The 10957-nt window shown below is 44.7% G+C and overlaps 1 protein-coding gene across 1 annotated transcript in view; it reads left to right on the plus strand.

The window, feature by feature from the left end:
* col5a3a (collagen, type V, alpha 3a) overlaps positions 1-5808 on the plus strand; it is a 112625-nt gene extending 106817 nt beyond the window's left edge. Inside the window, exons 65-66 of the mRNA XM_066673875.1 lie at positions 1163-1396; positions 3129-5808. Coding sequence (XP_066529972.1) covers positions 1163-1396; positions 3129-3275 — 381 coding nt within the window. The 3' untranslated portion in view covers positions 3276-5808. The remainder of the gene's footprint in view (positions 1-1162; positions 1397-3128) is intronic.
* Positions 5809-10957: the final 5149 nt, after the last annotated feature.

A 10957-nucleotide genomic window follows, 5' to 3' on the forward strand; every position in this document is an offset into this window, starting at 1 on the left:
TTCTTCGGAGCCTGGGGCCAAACTCTCATGAGTGTGTATGAAAGATCTCCAGCTCATTAAAGAACAGTCGAGAGCTGCAGTGGGGGCTCGGCTCCGAGCGGCTTCATTCATAAAGACTGACACGCTGACCCTGTCTCGGAGATGGGATCCGTCAGATGTCGCTCCGCTTGCATTATGAACGAGGGACGGTGTTTGTGTGCTGAGCTACTGCGTGTCCCTTCCCCTGCTTTATACAGAGCCAGAGCATGCTCTGATGATGCCCACTGTCTGGACAACAGTGTAACTTTCGTTAATTAAAACTTTCGTTAACGAAAAACATTAGTTGACAAACTTTTTTTTTCACCACGATGCTAGACAAGGGCTAAATAAACACAGCCATTTGAAGATGAGAAAGAATAAAAAGCGAACAGAGCCGTTTTTCTGATTTAAAAACAGAAAAGCACAAGGAAATAAAACAGGAAAATGCTCTGAAGAGGAGTCGACTCCCTATGAATCGATTCTTTGAGCATCATATCAGCTGTTGGCCAGTGATTCATAGAGTTGGCGTTGACTCAGTCCAGATGCTTCTGCATAGCTTTGAAAATGTTAACGTTAAATAAACGCAAAATATATTTGAAGAAATACAGTGACCATGTACCTTCCATAACTTTGTTAGTGTTTTGAAATGTAACATAACTCTTAAGCTACTGTTTATAAAAGTTAGTTATAAATAATACCTCAAAAATAGACGTATGAAATAAGGCTACCCAGTAAACATTTAGCCGTTGATTCAACGTTAAAATAACGTAATGACTGCCGTCTAATCAACGTTCTCTTAAGGTTGAAAATGAAAGTTGAAAAGACGTCCAAACACAGACGTTGAAAAGACGACTATTAGACGTATTTTGGACGTCCATTGACGTTATTAATTGGTCCTGAAATAAATTACTTGTATAAAACGCGTTTTGGACGTCCACTGACGTTATCGATTGGTCACCACTTAACTAACTTATTAAGATGGATTTTGGATGTCCATTGACGTTTAAAATATGTCCTTGATGGACAGACTACTTTTAGACCTATTTTGAACGTCCAGGGACGTTCCTTGTTTACTGGGTATGATCAAATAACTTATGAACGGTGTGATTGCTGACCTCATGCTTTCACGTTCTTCTGGCTGCAGTTCTCCTACATCGATGCTGATGGCCTCCCGGTCCCCGTGGTCCAGCTCACCTTCCTGAAGCTCCTGAGTGCCACGGGCAGACAGACGTTCACCTTCCTCTGCCAGAACTCGGCCGGTTGGTACGACTCCAGCAGCCAGAGCCACCGGCACGCACTCCGCTTCCGCAGCAGCGGTGACGAAGAGCTGAGCCACGACAAGACCCCCTTCATCACAGCGGTGTACGACGGCTGCCAGGTCAGAGCACCACAACAACGAGAATGTTGATAGAGCTATTTATCCGGTATGATTCAGATGAGTGGTCAGATGAGGACAGTCTGAGGGGTGCTTTAGTAGCTGTCAGTCATTCCTGGCATCGTTAATACCCCTTATAGTAAGCAGTAAAGCGCACTGTGGAGTAATTGGGATTCTGAGCTGTTCTGGTGCCTCTTTATTACTTTGTTTACCTCCATTAGGATTTCCTGTATTTCGGCAAGAGAGCAGAAATATCATCAAGTATTACAGCCTCTCAAATAAACTCTCCATCGTCTGATTCATTACAGAGCAGAGCTCAAACAGTCCTCAGCCCCTCGCTAATCTGAACACACAGTGACTGCAGATTTGTAGAGAACAGAATTCTAGACTCTGTGTATCCAGAGAGAGAGGGGGTTTGTTTGTGTTCACAGAGTTTAACCCACCATCCAATTAATTCCATCCAAAGATGTTGAGTAGCTACAAACCAAATCACATAATTCAGCTGCAAAAAAAAGCATAAATCAACATAAATCTGCATAATTACTAAACAATACACTGACCACCCAAACATCTTTCCTCTCAATACATCTCCAAACATTTGTAGACATCCCCTCACCCTGAGGTTCTTCAGAAATGAAGGGTATCACACTAGATGATGTAGATGGCAATGACGTACCACACGTCCACTAGAGCAACGTAAAGCCCCGCGGCACGTGACAGCGGAGCAGGGAGCTGCATTCTCCAGAGTGATGGAGCTCCATCCGGTGCCTCTGGCCTGAGCCGGATTGGCTTTTGTGATCCAGAGCTAATCATTCAACACCCCTTAACCTCACTAATGTCCTTATAGCTGAGCTATTGCTAAGCTCTCCACCATTTTCCCCCAGTGTTTGGAACTCAAATATCTCCCTCCACACCACGTAGTGCACAGTGTAGGTCATAAAATAACATTCTCCACTACGATAGTGCACTGTATATCAGATAATAAAACCATCTATTTTCAATATAAGCTTCACGTCCCTTTGTCTAAGATTTAGTGCACACTCTTTAAGTGTAGGCAGTAGGGCAGTATTTGGGATTTTTCAGCCATGAGAAGCTCCTCCATTTCCGATTCCCCATTGGATTATGGGACAGGTGGCTGCACGGTGGCGCAGCAGGTAGGTGTCGCAGTCACACAGCTCCAGGGACCCGGAGGTTGTGGGTTCGATTCCCGCTCCAGGTGACTGTCTGTGAGGAGTGTGGTGTGTTCTCTCTGTGTCCGCGTGGGTTTCCTCCGGGTGACTGTCTGTGAGGAGTTTGGTGTGTTCTCTCTGTGTCTGCGTGGGTTTCCTCCGGGTGCTCCGGTTTCCTCCCACAGTCCAAAAACACACGTTTGTAGGTGGATTGGCGACTCAAAGGTGTCCGTAGGTGTGTGTCTGTGTTGCGCTGTGAAGGACTGGCGCCCCCTCCAGGGTGTATTCCCACCTTGCGCCCAATGATTCCAGGTAGGCTCTGGACCCACCGCGACCCTGAATTGGATAAGGGTTACAGATAATAAATAATGAATTATGGGACAGGTGTGTACTCAAAAAGTGACTGGTTACACAACACACTACATTCACAAACACTAGTTAGAATTAACTTAAAAATGAAGTCTCAAGTGCACACTTGGGACGCAGCTCTACAGTTCCTCCAGCGTTCCCAGAAGAGCAGAATCAAATCTGGACCTAAATGTGTGTTGTTTTTTTCCCCCCCACAGACGAGGAAGGGTCAGGAGCGGACAGTGCTGGAGATCAACTCTCCGAGGTCAGAGCTGCTGCCCATCATCGACGTTTCAGCATCAGACTTTGGGAATAGCAACCAGAAGTTCGGCTTCGAGCTGGGACCTGTGTGTTTTAACGGCTAAGAGGCAGAGGCAGGCCTCCACCCAGGGCCTCGGGCCCTGTTTATATATGTAAAGTGTATGATGTGGACTCAGGGGCTCTGTTCCAGCTTTCCACTAGACCCAAGATCAACTAGAAGCCTCCAGGAAGCCCACCTGGGACAAGCGAGCACATTTATGAAAGGGAAGTCATCCGTGTAGATGTTTAAATATGTTTTTTTATGTGTGTGTGTGTCCTCCTCCACCACTCACCTGTGGTGTGAATTCTGTGGTGAGAATTCACTCGAAAGTGACACTGCAAGGCAGACGCATGCTCTTCTGTCTGCGCAGACACCACTGAGGCCCACGGTGAGACTGTCTGCAGCGTGGACGGCTTGTTTGTGTTGTGCGTGCTAGTAATTTGTGATTTTAAATTAATTTGCCACTTGAGGGATCCGCTCCAGCGCCGAAGAGTAAATATTTAAATATATTTTATGTTTAGTTTAGAATTTTTTTTCCCTCTCCTCCCTCGCCTCGACTGCAGTTTTACCTCAAGTGAGTTTTGACAAGGAGACGCCGCCCGGATCCAGTTAATTGTTCTCTTAGACGCTTTCTGTCACACGTCAGCCTCGCAGCGTCCCTCCTCCTTAATCAGCGTCGGCGCGTAAACACACGCTGCCTGCTCCTCTCTCCAGGCAGCGCCGGTTAGTGGGCAACAACAAAATGGAGGAGAGCGCCTCATTAATATGTAAAGTGGTGCTCCTCACTGAGGCTGTTTGGAGTGTTTTAACAGGGTCCTGTCCTTTCCCGGCTCCGTTTTCCCATGGTTCTGTTTGTTGTATAAAATCTGATGCCGGATTGAACAGGTTCCTGTGAGGGCTGCACAATATGGAGGAGGACAACTATTGGTCAAGAGTGGTGTCCCTGCTCAAGCTGGGAATCGAAGCCCCACCTCCCATCTGTAAAATCGTCTGAGCCAAACCCACGCGTACGTTTGGATACGATATCATCCCCACATTTTCCTGATGTAGCTCATAACGAAAGCAGCGACCAATAAATTGTCCTCATTTGTTTAATAAAATGACAATTGTAAGTTGAATACTATGCAACAGTTCCCACTTGAGTCCCGCTCCGGGTGACTGTCTGTGAGGAGTGTGGTGTGTTCTCCCTGTGTCTGTGTGGGTTTCCTCCGGGTGCTCTGGTTTCCTCCCACGGTCCAAAAACACACGTTGGTAGGTGGATTGATGACTCAAAAGTGTTGGTAGGTGTGTGTGTGTGTTGCCCTGTGCACCCCCTCCTTCCTGCCTTGCACCCAATGATTCCGGGTAGGCTCCGGACCCACCGCAACCCTGAACTGGATAAGCGCTAACAGACAATGAATCAATCAATCCTGTGTTACACAAAAACACTTTAATATGTATTATTACACCAAATAATTCATACAAGACTTACAAGTTCACACACACACACACGAGATGTATGTTAACAATTTATCTCTTGTACATTTACTACTCCTTGTTTATTCAAGATTTGCAAATGTGATATCGTTATCGTGATACCAGTGAAGAAATGATATATTGTGCAGCCCTAGCTCCAGTTGTGCCCTGATCACTGATGCTTTTACTGGATGATCCACAAGCGAGCTTCATAAATTCTCCCAAAGTGTCACTAGAGCTTTTCCCAATGACAACAAAGCAACATTGACCCATTTTTTTTATTTTTAGGGGATTTTTTTGGTTTGTTTTTTTAAAGCCATTGTCTGTCAATTAGCCTTAAATCTCGGGCCCGAATCCTGGTGCTTTTTATTTGTTGTGAATGCTATTCTTTTATGCCTGTGTATAAAATGTGTTCCTGTATGTTCTACTGTGGTGCTACAAAAACGGAGTTTGTGTGTTTGTACGTCCTGGTGTTTGACCTTGCTGTGTCCTTGAGAGGCAAAGGCAAGGGCTGGAGCGGGGGGAGGAGCCCGATGGTGCTCAACACTACACCACATTTGTGGGAATAACAGTTAAAAACACGCAGACTAGGGATGTGCAGCCGGACTGAGTAGGATAGAGATCCCTACAGGGAACAGGACAGTTTGGTTAATCATTCATTCATTCACTCACTCCCTGTAACTGCAACCAGACGGGACACCACACACTCACCCAGTCACTCTCCAAAGCTGTCACTAACTACACTTTGATTAACCCTTAAAATGAATGTTGCACTGAAATGTAGGTCTCCTTTCATCAGCATAAACCACAATAGTATTTCAGTATTGAATACTGGCACCTTGAAGGGTTGACCTCGTCCCCTCGTCCACTTGTCCCCTCGTCCCCATGCACATCCCTAGTTGACACCTGAAGGCCTGTTTGGTGCTAACTCTGATCTCTTTAACAGGAACGGCGAGGGTCTTATTTAAGACCCCCTCCTTCACTGGCTCCGCCCCCTCTCAGCCCCTCCCCCACCTCTCTCTTGTATAGAATCTGTGGTATTAATTTTATATACTGTACAGTTATTCCAAAGGTATGAGACAGTAATAATCTGCTGCCTGGGAGAAAAGGGTGTGTGTGTGTGTGTCTGTGTACAAACCTGACGAGAGAATAAAAAAAAAAAAACAACTGAGAACTCTTTCAGCTCAGAAGTGTGGTCATCTCCACGTCCGGTCAGTGTCCGGTCCTCTATGAAGACAGCAGACGAGCATGTCCCTTCATTAACTACTGCTCTCTCTCTCTCTCTCTCTCAAACCCAGTGGTTCTCAAACTTTTTCTATCGTTCCCCACCTCAGACAAAGGGGAAATGGTAATAAAATACACATGCACTTTTACAGTTTACTAGTTTATTGAAATAACATCATCGTTTATCACTAAATCAGTGGCTTAACATTATATCATCAGCTACAACATTAACATCAACGTTAAAACATTCAAAAACACTGAAAATTGGCATAATATTTAAACTGCTTGTGGGGGGGTTGTGGTTATTGAGTCAAAGCTCACCCCATACCCAGAATATTAGCTATCAATAAGCTGTAAATAAGGCAGTAAAATACTGCATTTATAATGATGTGGAACAGTATTTGATTAACATTAACGTTAGAGACTGGGGCGGTGTCCCAAACAACACTATGGAACTTTAGTTTGGAATATATATATATATATATATATATATATATATATATATATATATATATATACACACACTATTCAGTGCAGCAGAGTGCCGTTTGGGACACAGCCAGAGACTAACGTTAACTTGCTGCATGTTTACAGCTCTTTCTCACGACCTGAACAGTTAATATTAACGTTAACTCTCAGATCCTCCTCTGTTTCCTTAACCTAGCGTGACCAGACGTCTTCTTTTACCCGGACATGTCCTCTTTTTTAGACTTAAAAAAATGTCCGGGCGGAATTTCACAAACGTCCGGCATTTTGTTTTTCTAGAGCTTACATAGAACTTCGAGAAGCTTCCTTCACAAACTAGTCCCGCCCTCCCCTACTCCGATTGGTTCGCTTGAGTGAGAAGGAGGCGTGGTGAAGTTGCCTAAAATCTTCGGATTGGACGGTCTGAGTGTAGAGCTACCGTTATTGGTCGAAAACATTCTCTGTAAACATTTAATTGGTCAGTCTGCACGTCAGTAGTCATTGTTTACGTCAGGCAAAGCTTATGTACCTACCCTCATCTGGAGCAGCTATGCCGAAACGTAAATGTAAGCTCTCGAATGAATCAAAAAAGAAGTTCCAATGTTTTGTGCAGCAAATAAAGGTGTAAAGGACCTAAAAGCACACATAGGTTCAGCTAAGCGTCCCCCCTCCACCATCTCAGATCTGGTCACCCTACCTAACCGCTTTTATAACGGTAATTATCCATCAACACTATCTGCTATCTGTTGTGCTCTCGTTACTGACCTCAAGCCCCGAGCTGGTCAACACTAACTTTATAAACCCGACTCTGACAGTGAACCGGAGGCCAGTGAAGCTGCTGACTGGAGCAGCTTTATATTTAAACAGGTGCCTTAACGAAGGCAAGTTTGCGAATAAAAGCATATTTTGGTTCCAGGCAAGAGAACGTTTTCCTGTTCTCCGATCTAATGTTCTTTTAACGTATTTAAGGGCTATTAATGAATCAGTTGTGAGTGGGTGCTCTTTATTGAGTAAGATTTATTGGCAAAACAGAAAGGCGTTAATAAAGACAGGCATAAACATGCTAATTTCTTCTGGTTTCTTGCGGCGGTCGTGCCCCACACTTTGAGAAACGCTGCTCTGACCTTTCCCACTCTTTCTCAACCCTCTCGTTCTCTCTCTCTTTCTCTTTCTTTTCTCTCTCTGTCCCTCTATTATCAAACTCACTCTCCTACATCTCTCTTTTGTCGTTCTCAACTCTCTCTCTCTCTCTCTCTCTCTCTCTCTCTCTCTCTCTCTCTCTCTCTCTCTCTCTCTCTCTCTCTACGCTTGTAATCAACATCACTTCCCACCTCGCAGATGTAATCAACTCTGATTCACTCCCCAGTTCATTTATTTCAATTAACTTTTGTTTCCGTCCCCAGGAGAGCAACCAAGGAGAGGGAGACAGACATTACAGGCTGGTGTGTGTGTGTGTGTGTGTGTGTGTGTGTGTGTGTGTGTGAATAATGAAATGGCTCTGCATTAGAAAGTGAGCCAAGGAGAATTAGCCGTATCTGTGGAGAAACATGATGAAATAGGGAAGGGAATTGGGCGTCCCCCACTCCTTGCCCCCAACCCCCCCCCCCCCCCCAGTCTGTCTCACTGTCTCTGTCTTCCTTTACACACTTCTTCTCCCTCACTGTGCACTATGCCCTATATTCTTCTGCTATAAACAATGCCATACAGAAGGTTCCATAAACAGAAGCAGACCTCACCATAGAGCTCCAATTAGACAGACCACCGCTTTAGGAGCAAGGGAGTGGGCTTAAAGACATGTTAAAGGGAGGTTATAGACAGATACAACACTCAGCTTGGACAAGAACCGCCCACTTTAACAGGAAGGGGCTGTATGATTGACAAGGAAACTGACCAACCACAGCACATTGTTTTAGCAGATGATACACAAACCTGTGAAGCTTGTTTGATTATTTGGTAACGGCTTATTTACGAATGAACTGGACCCAATCTGAAAAACTCTGTAATGTCCATTTTGGCCTCAAGTGGGTGTTTCTGACCACGTGTCCAGTGAGTGACAGGCTCCGTCTACCTCTCCACACTCCGTCTCAAGCTCTCTGGCCCTCCCCTCCCGCTCTTGGCTTTCCCTTTTTCCTGCGACAGTGATTGCGACCAGGCTGAATACAGAACAGACAAATTAAACATACACCTGACTAATAGGTGAGAGAGCCTACACTGCATTTATGTATGACCCGAAGAACCCTCCGGAACCTCTTCTGGCTGGACATGCAGCTCTGCCATCAATAATACAATAGGCTTCATTTCTTGTTCAATAAGAAGTGAAACTTTATATAGTCCACCAACTCTGCAGAGCAGCCGTGTGTGTGTGTGTGTGTGTGTGTGTGTGGCTCACTGCCTGAACCAAATGTGCTCAGGGGTGTATTGACACTGTGAGGTAGACATTATCCTCATTACATTCTTTTGCTGTTACTTTTATTATTTTACTCTTGTTACTGTCTTATTACATGTATATATATATGTAATACCTTAATAATTACAGGGAATACATCTGAAAGTACAGTTTGTATCAATAGCTTAAATATCAGCCTATGACAGAAAATGTCAGCCAAATATGTGTTTATAATAGTGTTATTACACCTTATTAAAAAGCTATTGCTAATTTATTAGAAGCTGTTACTATTTTACCAAACATTTATAGCAACAACAAACAGGAAATCAAGAATGCTTCCAGGCATTGGAGGTTTTGAGGTGAGAAACAGATCAATACCTGACCGCACTCAGGTTGTCGAGGCCGGATGCCATCAAATGCTCACGGAAATTGTCAGATGCAATAAAAGGGAGAAATAATTCCCAATGATATCATTCACTCTTGAAGTGTAGAAATAATCTGGAAAATACTCATATCACTTAAAAGTACCCAGTCTTGGGTTATTGAGGCACAACAAGCAAAACTAATTTTGAAAAGACATTATCCATTCACTAGATGCACAAACCACCTCATCTGTTCTCAGATAAGTGCAGGTCCAGTGCTGTGATTGGACACAATCTGAGGTGGGCGGGTCTTTGTATCTAATTATTTGTAAAAACATAATCTATTTATATAAACATGCTTTTATTGACTTTGAACAATGTACAACAAAATGGTGCAGCCATATTAAACACGCATTGAACACACACACACACACACACACACACACACACACACACACACACACACAGGGAGTGGTGGGCAGCTATCCCAGCACCTGGGGCACATATGTGGTGTGTCTTCAAAGTTTAGAATCTGCACTTTCAACACTCCGGGCTGGAGGAGAGAAATCTTTAATATTACATTGCTGTGTGCTCCTTCACCACCACTGAGTCCCACCAGTGCTCATGAACTTTTATGAAGTGTGCTTAGAAGGTCTTATTGTGCGCTGCTACCCAGTCAATTTAAAGAGGACATATTCTGGGCTTTAATGACACATCTGTGACCTGCTTTGGTCAAAATACCACCAGGATGAAGGTCTCAGAACAGCCGCCTGTCCCTTTAAACAAAAATGAGCCGCTCACTGTTCACCCCGACCCTGAGCGCACAGCAGTGAAGAGCGAGGAGCAGAAGCTCTGGATTTACTCAGTGTACTTATTCTTGTGGGGTTTTTTCCCCCTGGTTTAACCTTGTATTTGCACTCTCACATAAACACACATCCAGTCCTGTGATTGGAGAGACTCAGACAAAGGAGCGGGACAATACGTTTTCTGATGTAGGCCACAGAAAACGGACTTGGTCTTGTTTCACAGTTTGTGAGCAGGTGGACTCCATCCCCACAACATGCTCTGAATAGGAGCTTATTCTGTAAAGAAAAAGACGTCTTCATTGATGTTAAAGGTGCAAACACGCTGGATCTACACAGGCTCGGTTCTGAGGAGAGGAGAGAGTGCTGAGGATCTGGAGGTGTGCTTTTGTGAGCTCGCAGCTCAGAGCAGCGATAAGGCGCCTCATGAAAAGCGAGGCAGAGAAAGGAAAAGGATTATTGCACTGCTTCCAAAGTCATTATCAATAAAAGCAAACATTGACTTAACGCAGGATGAGGAGAGGTGCTGGGAGAAGGAGTAATAGAAGTGGAGAAAGAGGACAGCCTTGCTGTGGGGAGAGAGTCACATTATTATCTGGGAGATGAGGGTGGTCTGGACGAGCCGTGTCACACTCACTTAATGTAGTCCTCCGCACGTAGGATGTAATCAGAGCAGCTCACGTTAAGCCAGGTTAGCGAAAGCACAGCGTGCATCACTCAGAGCAATTTAACAAACGTGGACACGAGGCGTCTCAAACTGACTTTACACGCTGATCACCGCCATGATTTCACCACAGGAGCTGGAACAGAAGCACTGGAGGCGGTCATCAGGGGATCTCTCGCTCTCTGTATTTCTCTCTGATATTCCTCTCTCTGGCCATAGAAGGGAGGAAATGAATATGGTGTAAAAAAAATGGCAATCTGGCAACCAGGCCTCTACTTTATACTTGCAGTGCCTTTTCAAACTCAACCCTAACACTTCCAAACCAACTGCAGATAAAATACACACACACACACACACACACACACTTCCACACTACCATCTCCATGG

Source organism: Hoplias malabaricus, chromosome 6, assembly GCF_029633855.1.
Source record: "Hoplias malabaricus isolate fHopMal1 chromosome 6, fHopMal1.hap1, whole genome shotgun sequence".
Classification (NCBI taxonomy): domain Eukaryota; kingdom Metazoa; phylum Chordata; class Actinopteri; order Characiformes; family Erythrinidae; genus Hoplias; species Hoplias malabaricus.